Source organism: Carcharhinus amblyrhynchos, chromosome 32 (genome assembly GCF_965287045.1).
Source record: "Carcharhinus amblyrhynchos chromosome 32, sCarAmb.v2.hapA, whole genome shotgun sequence".
Lineage (NCBI taxonomy): Eukaryota > Metazoa > Chordata > Chondrichthyes > Carcharhiniformes > Carcharhinidae > Carcharhinus > Carcharhinus amblyrhynchos.
The window spans coordinates 7,248,951-7,265,215 of record NC_137355.1 but is presented as its reverse complement, the minus strand read 5'-3'; the positions used below and the strand labels follow the sequence as shown (position 1 = coordinate 7,265,215).

At 42.4% G+C, this 16,265-nt stretch overlaps 1 protein-coding gene across 1 annotated transcript in view; it reads left to right on the top strand.

Annotated features, from left to right (window-relative positions):
• znf592 (zinc finger protein 592) overlaps positions 1–16,265 on the top strand; it is a 121,310-nt gene that overhangs the window by 84,141 nt on the left and 20,904 nt on the right. Inside the window, exon 6 of the mRNA XM_080216289.1 lies at positions 5,582–5,863. Coding sequence (XP_080072415.1) covers positions 5,582–5,863 — 282 coding nt within the window. The remainder of the gene's footprint in view (positions 1–5,581; positions 5,864–16,265) is intronic.

Here is a 16,265-nt window from a genome sequence, read left to right as displayed (position 1 = left end):
TTAATCTAAGGCCTGTTGAGACTGACTGCCCCGTGTACATAAATTGAGAGTCAATGATTTGAGACAAATTGTGAATCTGAGTAACAAAAACACAAAGCATTTGTAATTGTTCTCATGATGGGAATAATTAGCATGTGCCAGGGCTGACCAGGGAACATTTGTCACACGCCTTTATCTGGAAATAAAATTGACAGAGGAAGTTTCATTATCACATCTGTGCACTTTATTTTTAAATTTCGGGCCTCTTACTGTTAAAGTTGTATTAACCATTATGTAATTTATCATCTTACTAAACTCAGTGCAATTAGTACTTATCGAAAGCTAGCCTGTCTAACTGCAGAAGATTGATTGCCACGCTATAACATAATGTTCTGTGGGCATTTTATTCTGCAATTTTAAAAGTCGTTTTGAGCACGAGCTGTTTCCATAGCTATATACAAATCTATCAACCTACCTATTATTACTCGTAAGTAAGACTCGATGCACTTCCAACATAATTGTATGCAGAATCTTAGATACTTGTCAGTTACAGGGGGTAGGTGATGGCCCAGTGGTATTAACGCTAGACTATCAACCCAGAAACTCAGCTAATGTTCTGGGGACCCAGGTTCAAATCCTACCCCTGCAGATGGTGGAATTTGAATTCAATAAAAAATTACCTGAAATTAAGAATCTACTGATGACCATGAAACCATTGTCGATTGTCGGAAAACCCCATCTGGTTCACTTATGTCCTTTAGAGAAGGAAATCTGCCGTCCTTACCTGGCCTGGCCTACATTTGACTTCAGAGCCACAGCAATGTCGTTGACTCTCAACTGCCCTCAGGCATCTAGGTATGGGCAGTAAATGCTGGCCCAGCCAGTGACATCCATGTCCCATGAATGAATTTTTAAAAATTGGCTCATATGCGACTTGCTTAAATTTGATAAATTATTCTGAAAAACTTCTCTGAGAATCTTTTCAGTCACAACCTTTGCTTTCAGAGTAACTCGAATATCTAATGTTCAAATATGACTTGAAGATGTTGAGGAGGAAAGTGCATACTTCCCAAAATGCTGGTTGAACTTCATTAACAATCTTGCCCGGTTGCTGTACAGCCGAGGGGTTGAATCAATGTTCTTCCCACTAGCAGGTATCTGAAGTGGTTTAACAGCTGTGACTCCCTACAAGTGCACTGTGTTTACCATCCACAACATTCTGCAGTCTGAAGGTGCGCTGTCTGGGGCAAGTCCCATTATGAGCCAGTACTATTTTAGTAGTGGTTATCTCACTTGTTGGAAACACACATTTGTGCACTTTGGTTCAAGACAAGAATCAGGCACACGTAGTTTGCAACTATTTTGTAGTTAAATAGCTGACCAAAAGTCACCATCAAAGCCTAAGCAAGTAAACATCACCTTCAGCAGAGATTTGGAAAACCCTAATAACAGTGGGTCTGTTTCTATGAGGCTGGGTAACTGAAATGCACAGTTTTTGGATCTTGATCTGAGTATAAGGTTAAAATATTATGTTCTTTCCTGATGATTTGGTGGAATATATGTCACCACCATTGCTGTAGTCTCTTCTTCCTCTGACACTATATGAACACTGTCGCCATTTTCAGGAAAAGCACATGTAAACCTTGGAACCTGTTTTCAGTTTTAACAGAAACTATTTTCAAGAGCTTTTTACTTTAAACACCAGGCAGAATGCAGGTGATGTGTGGTGAGGTAGAAACAGCCACACCTATGTAAGAGGCAGAGAGCCTCCAAGGAAACCCAAGGGTGCAGGAGAGACCTAAAAGCGGTGAAAATAAACTGGAGAATACGGTTGAAGTTCTTCAGATCACTTCACATGTAAAAGGCACAGGAAATAATATAATTCCCAGTACATCAGCTTGTGTATGCATGTGTGTGCATGTGTATGTGGGTTTGCATGTGTTTACATTCCTGTGTGTGTATGCATGTGTGTATGTACGTGTATGTGTGCACACGTGTGTAAGCACATGTGCATGTGTGCCACACTCGTGTGTGCATGCAAATGTGTATATGGGCATGTGTGTGTATACGTGTGTGTGTGTGTGTGCATGTGCGTGTACGCATACGTGTGTACTGTGGAGCAGTCGCCTAGAATGGTAGCAGTGTGAATCTCAAGTTATTGTGTAGAACCCGAAGACTATGTTCCCTTAGGGCACGACTCTAAAGCAGTAATTGAGTTGGTTTTTAAATAACTTCAAAACAAGTTAAAGCGTGAAATTTGATTCTTTTTGACGTGTGTTTTTAACTACTTAATTTTAATTGCAAGAGGGAAGAGTCATTGCCCAAGAGGAAGAAAAAAGTTAGTTTGAGAGAGAGAAAAAATAGATAGACAAATGAACAATGTGGGTGTGGATATGCAGGGGATGCAGAGAAAGAGACACACATACGTGGAATCCTGAGATTGCAATTTCTTCCAGGGTAGGTCTGCCATTGGAGGGCACGATATCTGTTCACCACCCTGATATCCTAGATCTGGCCTCAGTTTATATTCAGAGTGGGGACCTTCATCATTAAGAGAGAGCAAATGTGGAAAAAGCTAAATGGGGGTTTAGCACCTGAAGTTCACAGAGAAGTAATTACTGCTAAAGAGGTGCCAAATCCCTGAATAAAATGTTTCATGTGGCGCATGAAAAGAGGTAGAATGAGCTCGAAGAGAGAGCAAACTGCTCATTAATGGTCCTCCTTCCAATATTCTCCCAACATCCCTCACACCAGGTTAAAGTCCAACAAGGTTTATTTGGAATCACGAGCTTTCGGAACGCTGCTCCTTCATCAGGTGAGTCCTGATGAAGGTGCAATGCCCCAAAAGCTCGTGATTCCAAATAAACCTGTTGGACTTTAACCTGGTGTTGTGAGATTTCTGAGCCTATCCCAGTCCAATGCTGGCATCCTCACCTGGTCAATGTTCTCCTGTGCCCGATTGGTGCCACTGCATCAAGATACACTACTACTTCTTTCCTCGTGACCCCTACTGCCAGTAGTGGTTTAGATAAAGATTGGACAAATGCCCAGGCCCCAGCTTTCCACCATCACTTACATGCAGTAAGCCAGTCTGCATTCCTGTTTTAAGGGAAGGAGATAGGTTGAGGATGGGCTGTGACAAGTGGTAAGACACTATGGCTCTGCATGCAAGTGTACCTGTACAGACAAACACACCCTGATACAATTATTCTAAATAGTTTTAGCACTTACCCTTTTTGTTTGTACTGCAAGTTCAAAGACAAAGGCGGCACAGTGGTTAGCACTGCTGCCTCACAGTGCCAGGGACCGAGGTTCGATTCCCGGCTTGGGTCACTGCCTGTGTGGAATTTGCACATTCTCCCCGTGTCTGCGTGGGTTTCCTCTGGGTGCTCTGGTTTCTTCCCACAGTCCAGAGATATGTCGGTTAGGTGAATTGGCCATGCTAAATTCCCCGTTAGTGTGAGAGAGAGATGTACAGGGTAAATATGTGTTGTTGCAGGGACAGGGTGGCATTGTTGTCGGTGCAAACTCGATGGCCTCCTGTACTGTAGGGATTCTATAGTTTATATCTGATAGTTTTATGCATTTGAAGTATAAAATGTTTGTTTGTTTTCTTATCCAACAACAATTCCTCTTATCATTCGAGACCTGTTACAAGCCTCATCCCAAATTCCTTCACAGGAATGTAAGGTAATACTTATACATTCACAGTCATCCACTTTTCCATGTAGTTTAATATTAGCAACTGTACCTCATAAGCTAGCTGAAATGCTCAGGACTGCAGACAGATCGCAATGTATAAATATCAATTGAACTCTGACCTTTAGTTGGTGTTTATGCACAAATTTAGACTTTGTGGCCTTAAAGGGGTATGTGCCCATACTTAAAGAATAGAATCAGACACTTGTTTTACATGTCATAGCGTTCCTATCGACATACAACAGCACATTCCTTTTCCAAAGAATTTCATATCGAGTGTCATACTGAAACATGTCTGTTACACCCGAATTTAAAAAGGTAAATCATTGATCACATACAGCAAAACTTCTCATCAAGAGAAGTACAAATGTCTGTATGTCTGGAGCCTCTGAGCAAGAATGAAAAACAAAAAGACGCTGCCCTTTAATGTAAAATACCAGCTGCAGAAAGCAAGACGCTAGTCAGAATTATTTGCCCTCTCTGGAGAGGTCTCTAATAAACTTCAGTGCGAATCTGCAGCTTTTCCCACGCCCTCCCCATGTAGCAGCATCATCTCGACCACAATGCCAAGAGTGAAACGCTAATGTTGTATAATTTAGGAACTGTGACCAGACCAACAACAGTGCCCAGCGAATTGGAGGCAATTGACCAGAAAAACTCAGAAGTGGCTTTGTATTTAGAGATTTCCAAATTGTTTGATGGTTCAGAATATTCAGTCAGGATATCTTGCATCAGTTTATTTTGCTGTTGGCTTTTATTCATTCGTGGGATATTGGCGTCGCTGACTGGCCAGCATTTATTTCCCATCCCTAGTTGCCCTCGGAGGGCAGTTGAGAGTCAACCACATTGCCGTGGCTCTGGAGTCATACGTAGGCCAGAGCAGGTGAGGATGGCAGATTTCCTTCCCTAAAGGACGTTAGTGAATTAGATGGGTTTTTCCAACAATCGACATGGTTTCACGGCCATCAGTAGATTCTTAATTCCAGATTTTTTTTTATTGAATTCCAAATTCCGCTATCCGCCGGGGCCGGATTCGAACCGGGTCCCCAGAACACTAGCTGTGTTTCTGGATTAATAGTCTGGCGATAATACCACTAGGCCATCGCCTCCCCATAAAAGATAAATACCAATAAAAGATAAATTGCACTGATGAGTGACCAGCGCAGGACAGAATTTTGCAAGGTTATTGACACGCAACTGTCTGCTACAAGGTAAATTCATCAACACATTTTTATGCGATATTAATCCCAGTGCCTCAAGTATTTGTCTCACCCTCCTGTTCCAGTTTATGTTCTTTGTTTAATATCTGTGTGCAAAAATCATGAATTAACAGTCAGTCATCAAACCATATCCTGCAGCTAATTTGTGTTAAATGAGGAGGAGAAGAATTAATTACTGTTGATTGTACACAGTGCTAAGTTAACATTTTTTTAAGTCTTTCAATTTGTTAGGTGGCACACCTTATATGAAACCAGATTTTGCTGTGTCAGAAAGATCTGAAATCCTGAGGTACAACAGCATTAACAGCTTGTCGTGTGTTTGCCAGTAATAGTATGTTACGGAGCGGCACAATGGTTAACACTGCTGCCTCAAAGCGCCAGGGACCCAGGTTTAATTCCCGACTTGGGTCACTGTCTGTGAGAAGTCTGCATGTTCTCCCCGTGTCTGCATGGGTTTCCTCCAGGTGCTGCAGTATCCTCACATAGTGCGAATGCCATGCTGGTTAGATGCATTGGCCATGCTAAATTGCCCCTTAGTGGTCAGAGGGACTAACTAGGGTAAGTACATGGGGTTATGGGGATAAAGGCTTGGGTGGGGTTGTGATTGGTGCAGATTCGATGGGCTGAATGGCCTCCGCCTGCACTACAGGATTCTATAATGATCAATTTTCTTTCTAAATTAGGATGTTCACAACACTGCACAAGAGGCTGAAAAGCCTCCGGGGCCTTTGTCTCCCTCCAGAGACGCATCCAGTGGCCAGAAAACTGAACCATCTACAGCGTACGAAACTGCCAACGGCATCACCCCCAACAGCTTGAACAGTGCGAAGAAGGATGAAGCCACGGGAGAGAAGTCCGAGATGCGGCCAAAAGTGCGAAGGCCTGGCTGGACGTGTGCTGAATGTCTGCAGTGGTTTCCAGAGCGAGAGCTCTATGTATCCCATATGAAGAGAAGTCACGGAAAGGTAAATAGCTTCTTCTCACAGTTCACTCCTGTTGGGATTAACAGTGTGGACACTACACTCCTTCCATTTTATGGAATTGCTTTAAATTCACAGCACAGAAACGGGTCCATGGCGGTGTTTACGTTCCACATGACCTCCTCCCACCCTACTTCATCAAACTTTTATCACCATGTCGTTCCATCCCTCTCTCCCTCGTGCACTTATCTAGTTTTCCTTCAGCAATTATGCTACTCACCTCAACCTTTTTGTTTATGGACATGAAGACAGGTCCTCGATGTAAAGTAAAACCAAATTACTGCGGGTGCTGGAATCTGAAACCAAAAGAGAAAATGCTGGAAAATCTCAGCAGGTCTGGCAGCATCTGCGAGGAGAGAAAAGAGCTGACGTTTCGAGTCCAGATGACCCTTTGTCAAAGCTGACAGAACTCTGAAGATACTACAGCTGCTGCCAGACCTGCTGAGATTTCCCAGCATTTTGTCCCGCGATTTAAAATTCCACTAAATTGCAATATTGCGCTATATTCCATTAATGCTACACTTCCTGGCTACACAGAAACCTTAACCTACATTCTGTTCTCTGCAGACCCTGGGGCACAGTGAATGTGCAGCAAGAACTTGGACTCGATTGAAGAGATTCAGTAAAGATCCAAATTTTTTATTTTAATTTTGTTTGAGGGCATCTCACTGTTACCATTGTGTCAAATCATTAAAAAATGAATCCGGTTGATTTTAATCTTTTCTGCTTAATTGGTGCTTTTTAGAGAATGTGTATTTGGTAAAAGCTTCCTGCAGGGATTGAGGAAGATTCATTGTGGCCACCCCTCAGGCACAGCTGATGTCAAAGTGGCATTGGCGTATCACCTGTCCTTGCACCCTATCTGTAGGCTAGAGAGTAGTGTAGACAGGAGAGAGCAACTGTACACTGATAACTTTTGAGAAACTTTTCAAAATAAACGCAGTCATATGTCATCAGTAAAATGATTCTCACACCACCCCCTCCCCGCCTTCCCCCAAATTTCCCCTCAACCTTTTCAACATGAACATCACGTATCATCAGGTTGTGTCTGATTTTAATCACTCCACACTGTGCTGTGCTTTCAGCTACCTGGCTTTTAAGCTTTGGAATTCCCTCCCTAAACTGCTTCACATCACTTTCCTCTTTTAGCAGCTCCTATCTTTCTGACAAGGCTTTCGGTCATCTGCCCTGACATGACTCAATATCATTTTATGAAGGGTGGCATGATGGCACAGTGGTTAGCACTGCTGCCTCACAGTACCAGGGACCCGGGTACAGTTCTGACCTTGGGTCAATGTCTGTGTGGAGTCTGCACGCTCTCCCCATGTCTGCGTGGGTTTCCTCCGGGTGCTCCGGTTTCCTCCCACCGTGCTAAATTCTATCTCAGTGTACCCGAACAGACGCCGGAGTGTGGCGACTAGGGGATTTTCACAATAACTTCATTGCAATGTGAATGTAAGCCCACTTGTGACTAATAAATAAACTTAAAACTTCAACACTCCTATGAAGCACCCTGAGACAGTTTTCTTTAAAGCTGCTACACAAAAGTTTCTGATATTCCTTTCGTTATTTGCAACTTACTGATCTTTGGGACCTGAAGTGGAAGACTCTCATTCCCCACAAATTGGTGTGCATCTTCTAGATTCTGTCTCATATTTCTAATTGTTTGAACAATCAGTGCTCCTTGAGTAAATTAATTTTCACAAAGCTGTCCCAGGTTTGCCCTGGACAATGGTGGGGAGTATGTTTCAATTTACTGATGTTCAGCTGGCCTGTTATTCTTTCTTTAGTGCCTAATAGCTCATCTGGAAGCAGATGGAGCTGCATTATTATCTACATTGGAACAGTTAATACCTCCCTGGCTTTAAAAAGAACAGAAATAAAGAATGCATCATTTTTTCAGTTCTTTCATGGCTCGTATTTCTAATACATAAAAATGTGACGTTTTGTTCCACCCAAAAATTCATATTTTAATTTGATTTAATTTATTATTGTCACATGTATTAGTATACAATGAAAAGTATTGTTTCTTGCGCACAATACAGACAAAGCATACCGTTAATGGAGTGCAGCATGCAGTGTTGCAGTGATAGCATGGGTGTAGAGAAAGATCAACTTAATGCGAGGTAGGTCCATTCAAAAGTCTGATGCAACAGAGAAGAAGCTGTTTTTGAGTCAGTTGGTACGTGTCCTCAGACTTTTGAATCTGGTGGAAGAGAGACTGTCTGGGGTGCATGGGGACCTTAATTATGCTGGCTGCTTTGGCAAGGCAGCGGGAAGTGTAGACAGAGTGAATGGAAGGGAGGCTGGTTTATGTGATGGATTGAGCTACATTCACAACCTTTTGTAGTTTCTTGCGGGCAGAATAGGAGCCATGCCAAGTTGTGATACAACCAGAAAGAATGCTTTATGTGGTGATCTGTAAAAGTTGGTGAAATTCTTGGCCGACATGCCAAATTTCTTTACTCTTCTGAGAAAGTAGAGGCATTAATGAGCTTTCTTAACTATAGTGTCATTTTATCTCCTAACTGTCTGTATCTACTTGATGTTCCATGTGATTTAGCACAAAGTTCTTGATCACGCTATCTGGCAATGAAGGGAGGGTGCTGTTATTAGTTACTCTTAATATTTGAATGAGCTCCCTCATGATATAAAAGCAAAATATTGCAGATGCTGAAATCCAAAATGCTGGAAAATCTCAGTAAGGTCTGACAGCATCTGTGGAGAGGGAAAGGAGTCAATGTTTCGAGTCTAGATGACCCATTATCAGAGATTTTGCAATGTTTTCCATTTTAGTTCCCTCATGATATGGTTGGTGATGGGAGATTGGGACTGAGTTAATGCTCTGTGTTAGTGTGATATCTGAGCCAGATGTGTTTTGTGATGCTTGTGAGTCTTAATGGTTGACAGTGCCACTCTGTATCAGTGGCTTGCACTTGCCAATGGCAGGTGATTTATTGCAGTTGACTTATGTCGGTCTGGTAGGGCTGGAAACACTATGTTGGATTATTGATTGGACATGAAATGGTTGACCTGTGAATTGGACTGTGAGATTCTTTCCTATGGGTTGGAGATAATATCAAAACCAAAATGGGTAGACTGGTCATAGCTGGAGAACTAGCAGGAAGCAGGCATGAGCATTCTTTCCCTTCACACTGCTTTCCAACCACTGGTAAACTTTGTGATTTTAGCAATTAAACTCCACTAGTTAGTATTTCCTAAACCCTGGCATTTGTCAATCTGCAGGAATATTTTACCCAGATGGCATGGTGGCACAGTGGTTAGCACTGCTGCATCTCAGCACCAGGGAACTGGGTTCAATTCCAGCCTTGGGTCACTGTCTGTGTGGAGTTTACACGTTCTCTCCAAGTCTGCATGGGTTTCCTCCGGGTGTTCCAGTTTCCTCCCACAGTCCATAGATGTGCATGTTAGGTTCATTGGCAATGCTAAATTCTTCCTCAGTGTACCCGAATAGGTGCCATATTGTGGCGACTGGGGGATTTTCACAGTAACTTCATTGCAATGGTAATGTAAGCTGACGTCTGACACTAGTAAATAAGCTTAAACTTAAAAACATAAGGAGACCAAAACTATGCACAGTACTTTAGATGTGATATCCCCATGTCTTGTAGTGATGAATCATCCTTTTACTGCATTCCTTACTGTACTTGCCTTCTAGAAATCGAAGTTCACCACATCCATTGGTTCCCCTTCATCTACATTGCTTCTTACTTCCTCAAATAATTCCAGTAAATGAATCAAACACAATTTCCCTTTCACAAAACCAAGACACTGCCTGATATCGTTGTAATTTTCTCAGTGCCCAATTACAACCTCCGTAATAATAGATTCCAGCATTTTTCCTATTACCGATGTTAAGCTAACTGGCCTGTAGTTTTTTTAGTTTTGATCTTCCTCCTTGAACACAGGAATTACAACTGCTGACTCCCCAAAGCCTATCCACCAGCTACAAGGCACAAGTCAGGAGTGTGATGGAAAACTCCCCATTTGCCTGGATGGGTGCAGCTCCAACAACACTCGAGAAGCTTGACACCATCCAGGACAAAGCAGCCCACTTGATTGGCACTATATCTACAAACATCCACGTCCTCCACCACCGATGCTCAATAGCAGCAGTGTGTACTATCCACAAGATGCACTGCAGCAATTCACCAAAGATCCTTAGACATCGCCTTCCAAACCCACAACCACTTCCATCTAGAAGGACAAGGGCAGCAAATACATGGGGAATATCATCACCTGCAAGTTCCCTCCAAGCCACTTACCATCCTGAATTGGAAATATATTGCCGTTCCTTCATATTCACTGGGTCAAAATCCTGGAATTCCCTCCATAACGGCAGCCTTTCCTTTATTAACCAATGTTAAATCACAGTAAAATCACTGTTGGCTATTCCTCAGAAGAATCTTATTTAAGGATTATGTGAAAAGCTATATTTAGTAATATAAACCATAGCCTTTTTGTCATAAGGAATTCTTCAATACATATGAGCAATAACTCAAAATGATATTGGACCACTAAGCTTTATGTGTATAATGTGCTGTATGCACAAGAAATAATATATCTTTTAGACAGGTTGTGCTGGATATGCTAAGACTCCTCCCATCCTTGCACCACAGATAATTTACCTCGATGTCAGTATTCACAGGACCAAACACCAGTTTCCATTGGTTTTAAAGAGGTTTCCATTCTGACCCTCAGCATTTATGTCTATCCCTTCAAGTGAGCACTTCAAAGAAACTTGATGAAAAATCGCAGCGTTAATCTTGCCAGGAAACATTGCTCCTCCTTCACCCAGGCAAATGGGAAGGGTGACCAAGGTTAGCCTAACAAAGCATAAACTGGGAGGCGTCAGTAGCTAAGTGTCTCGCAGCCAAAAGTAGCTTCTAATTAATTAATTCTAAGTGCTACTGCTTTTGCTTCCCCCTCCCAAAAAAAAACTCTTCAGAACTACAGTGGCAAAGAGCATTTTGAAAATGAGACCGTGACTTGTTTTCAAATGTCTGGCTAGTTTGATGTGTTGAGAAGGCAGTTTTCTTCCCATTTCATCTTGTACACTCTCCCGTGACCCAGAGTGGAAGCAGATCGTGTTCCTCTGAATTTTTTCTCCATGTTGAGATACCTGAGCAGTCCAGGGTAACTGTTTCTGGTATTTTTCCACGTAGGCTGCTCTCTCTTTACTTTGTCTAATGTTCTTTTGGAAAACTAGCTTCCTCCAATAACAGTAACAATTTTCATTTATTTAATGAAAAGAATAGAAAGCATAGAATCCTACAGCGCATATGGCGTCCTCTCAACGTATTGAGTATGCACCAACAATAGTCCCACCCAGGCCCTATTCCCGTAACCCCACGCACTTACCCAGCTAATCCCTCTGACCTACACATCCCAGGACAGGATTTAGCATAGCCAATCAACCTAATCCACACATCTTTGGAGTGTGGGAGGGAAACCAGAGCACTTGGCAGAAACCCACGCAGACGCAGGAAGAATGTGCAGATTCCACACAGGCAGTGATCCAAACTGGGAATTGAACCCAGGTCCCTGGCACTGTGAGGCAGCAGTGCTAACCACTGTGCCACCGTGCCATTACATAGAAGAAAATTTCTAAGTAGTTTCACACAAGTGAAATCGGAGGGGTGGGCTGGTGCTCTGGCTTCTGTAATGTTATTTAGGATTTTATTTCAATAAAGTGACCTTTTAGAACACACAAAACAACACTGCCTTTCTCACTGAATTCCCTTAAGGTTCATAAGAAGGCGGTGTTAGCAATTCTGGAAAGTATGAAAATAGGTAAGTCCCCTAGAAAGGTTGGGATTTATCGTAGGATTCTCTGGAAGGCTAGGGAGGAGATTGCAGAGTCTTTGGCTTTGATCTTTATGTCCTCATTGTCTACAGGAATAATGCCAGAAGACTGGAGGATAGCAAATGTTATCCCCTCGTTCAAGAAGGAGAGTAGAGACAACCCTGGTAATTATAGACCAGTGAGCCTTATTTCTGTTGTGGGCAAAGTTTTGGAAAGGATTATAAGAGATAGGATTTATAATCATCTAGAAAGGAATAATTTGATTAGGGATAGTCAACACGGTTTTGTGAAAGGTAAGTTGTGCCTCACAAACCTTATTGAGTTCTTTGAGAAGGTGACCAAAGAGGTGGATGAGGATAAAACTGTTGATGTGGTGTATTTGGATTTCAGTGAAGTGTTTGATAAGGTTCCCAAGGTAAGCTATTGCAGAAGATAGGGAGGCATGGGATTGAGGGTGATTTAGCAGTTTGGATCAGAAATTGGCTAGCTGTAAGAAAACAGAAGGTGGTGGTTGATGGGAAGTGTTCATCCTGGAGTTCAGTTACTAGTGGTGTATGCAAGGATCTGTTTTGGGGCCACTGCTGTTTGTCATTTTTATAAATAACCTGGATGACGGCATAGAAGGATGGTTTAGTAAATTTGCGGATGACACTAAAGTCAGTGGAGTTGTGGACAGTGCAGAAGGATGGTGCAGATTATAGAGGGACATAAATAAGCTGTAGGAATCCCGGAGTTGAGGGGGTTGAGCTATGAAGAGAGGCTGAATAGACTGGGCTTGTACTTGTTAGAGTTTAGAAGGATATGGGGGGGATCTTATTGAGATGTATAAGATGATGAAAGGGATGGATAGGGTAGAGGTGGAGAGGTTCTTCCCGCTCAGAAAGGACAGCAGGACTAGAGGGCACAGCCTCAAGATAAGGGGGGTGCAGTTTAGAACAGAGTTGAGGAGGAACTTCTTCACTCAAAGGGTGGTGAATCTCTGGAATTCTCTGCCCGTTGAAGTGGTGGAGGCTACCTCGCTAAATATATTTAAGACACGGGTAGACAGGTTTTTGGTAGGCAAGGGGATTAAGGGTTATGGGGAGAAAGCGGGAAAGTGGAACTGAGCCACTTCAGATCAGCCATGATCTTATTGAATGGCGGGGCAGGCTCGAAGGGCTAGATGGCCTACTCCTGCTCCTATTTCTTATGTTCTTATGTTATGTTCTTAGAGCTGGGCTGAGAGGTGGCAAATGGAGTTTAATGCTGAAAAGTATGAGGTGATTCACGTTGGAAGGAGTAACAGCAATACAGAATACTGGGCTAATGGTAAGATACTTGGTAGCATGGACGAGCAGAGAGATCTCGGTGTCCAAGTGCATAGATCCCTGAAAGTTGGCACCCTGGTTGATAGGGTTGTTAAGAAGGCGTACAGTATGTTAGCTTTTATTGGTAGAAGGATTGAGTTTCGGAGTCATGAGGTCATGTTACAGCTGTACAAAACTCTGGTGTGGCTGCACTTGGAGTATTGCATACAGTTCTAGTCGCCGCATTATAGGAAGGATGTGGAAGCATTGGAAAGGGTGCAGAGGAGGTTTACCAGGATATTGCCTGCTATGGTGGGAAGGTCTTATGAGGAAAGGCTGAGAGACTTGAGGCTGTTTTCGTTAGAAGGTTAAGAGGTGACTAAATAGAGGCATATAAGATGGTCAGAGGATTAGATAGGGTGGACAGTGTGAACCTTTTTCCTCGGATGGAGATGGCTAGCACAATAGGACATAGCTTTAAATTGAGGGGTGATAGATATAGGACAAATGTCAGAGGTAGGTTTTTTACGTAGAGAGTAGTAAGGACGTGGAAAGCCCTGCCTGCAACTGTAGTGGACTCGCCAACATTAAGGGCATTTAAATGGTCATTGGATAAACATATGGATGATATTGGAATAGTGTAAATTAGATGGGCTTTAGATTGGTTTCACAACTCGGCGCAACATTGAGGGCTGAAGGGCCTGTACTGCACTGTACTGTTTTAACCCCATTTTCAACTGTTGTGTCATCACTCAGCTTCATATTTGCCGCATAAAATTGAGCAACCCTTTATCAATTCCATCCTGACCTTCGTATTTGATGGGAACACCATCCCAGTCTATAGAGGCTTACAGAGGTTAGGTCCTGTGGATATAAACTGCTTGGCTTTATATTCTCGCCTGTTTATGCATCAAGTTTCCTGTGTCAAAACAAATTCAACACAACAAATTATAACTGCCTTTCCGTGTGTAGTCATTTGCTTCTCAAATGATTCTGTGATTAACGAGTGTGCTGAAAGGTGCAAGATGTGACATTATTCATCGGTTTAAAAAAAAACACTCATTCTTCATTTTGCCTTCACTGACTTAGTAGTGGTTGAAAACCTAAATCATTATTAGGTCACTGAGTTTAGTGCCATTAAACTAAAAATGTAATTTAAAAGAAAAAAATTTACAACATTAAATCAGGAGATCAAAATGGAGAGGTTTGAAGACAAGATACTGGAACCTCTGAGAGCCTGATACAGCTGAAAACAACTGGATTTAAAAGAATGGAAAGAAACCTTGTGTTTTCTTCCATTTAATTGTGAAGTAAAGATTTGAATCAAACAAATTTGGAATCAGAAATAAGCGAACATATGCTGAAGCCTTGTTGCATTGACACCTTTGTGTGCCTGTGGCCATAATTCCCCGTACTGTTATTCTCTAGAATTCTATGATGCCGTCTAAACTCACAGAGACAGAGTAAACAGGCTAAGCCTGTTGGCATGGAGACGAGCATCCTGTCTCGCTCCTTTCTGCCGCCGCCCTCTCCGCCAACTCCTAATGTACATCTCCTAACAGCAGGTTCTAGAGTAATGTTTTTTAAAAGCCTTGTCCAGGTTATGTTTGTCCTTGAGGCCAGGGCACAGCATGTGACTTTGTGAGAGGAGTGTGTAGAGGAGCAGAGGGAATACTATGGAATGTATTTGATATATTATAACTTACCAGTCATTCCATGAGCAACCAATAAACTATTAATCATAGAATCCCTCTAGTACAGAAGAGGCCATTCGGCCCATCGACACTGAGCATCTGACTGAGGCCAAATCCCTGCCATAACCCCACACATTGATCATGGCCAGTCCCATCTAACCTGCACATCTTTGGACTATGGGAGGTAATCGGAGCACCTGGGAGAATGTGAAAGCTCCACAAACTCTTGAATAAGATGGTAGTGTTGGACTGGGGTGGGCACAGTAAGAAGCTTCACAACACCAGGTTAAAACCCAACAGGTCTATTTGGAATCATGAGGTTTTGGAGCACTGCTCCTTCATCAGGTGAATGAATGATTGTGAGACGACTTACTGTCTTGAATAAGACTCAGTCACCCCTCCAGATGTTGACATAATCCTCTCTGTGACATTCACACATCAAACCATTGCAGCCCAGAGGCTTTATCTGAATGTTGATCATGTTTTTTTTGAGTTATGCATCTTTTGGATGCAAAATGGCAAAGGTACCTTTCTTTTGCAGTGATAAATTTTGTTGACTTATTTTGGAAACCATGAACTCAAATAGAATTCTATCATAGCTTATTTGCAAATGATTTTCTCTTGAAACTATTGCATGTTGTTTGTGACTTGTTCAGAGTAGAGAAACCACATTAAACACACTCGCGGTAACACGCCCCTCACATTACTACCACGATTGCTGACATAGCGCAGGGTTAGATCTCTTTCACTCATGGAAAATCATCTAAAAGACCTTGTTTGTAACACACCCTGCCCACTGTTACCTAACCCAACCTTTGATAGAAGTTGGTTGTGTGCTGATGGCAGAATCTGCTCAATGCCTTGATTTGGGGACAGGCCTGGTGCCATTAGATTGCCAGCGAGCGTCACTATGTTTGGGGCACTGAAGATTGTGAATCCTCCCTTTCTGCAGTGCTAGCTGTACTGTACACCTTTTCATTCTCTCACTCTCTTCAGACATTTGACAATTCCACTCTATGCCAGTTTGCTAAGAGGCAGGTGAAATCTGATTGATTTCTTCAATTGCTTGTTAACTTTGATTTGATTTATTTTTGTGATGTTGTATTAGCATACAGTGAAAAGTATTTCTTGTGTAATATACAGACAAAGCATATCGTTCATAGAGTCGTACCTTCTCCATTTGTTACATTTTTGCTCTTCCTTTCCCTGACTGCCTCTCTCCAATATGTCAGGAACTCCTCATCGCGTGAGAAACATAGAAAATAGAAGCAGGTGTAGGCCATTCGGCCCTTTGAGCCTGCTCCGCCATTAATTTTGATCATGGCTGATCATCGAATTCAATATCTTGATCCCCTTCCTGCCCATAACCCTTGATCCCTCTAGCCCCAAGAGCTATATCTAATTTATTTTGAAATCAGACAACTACATTCTGTGATAGTGAATTCCACACATTCACCATCCTCTGGGTGAAGAAATTTCACCTCACCTCAGTTCTAAAAGGTTTATCCTTATCCAAAGACGTGCGTGTTAGGTTGATTGGTTATGGTAAATTGTCCCTAAGTATCAGGGGGATTAGTAGG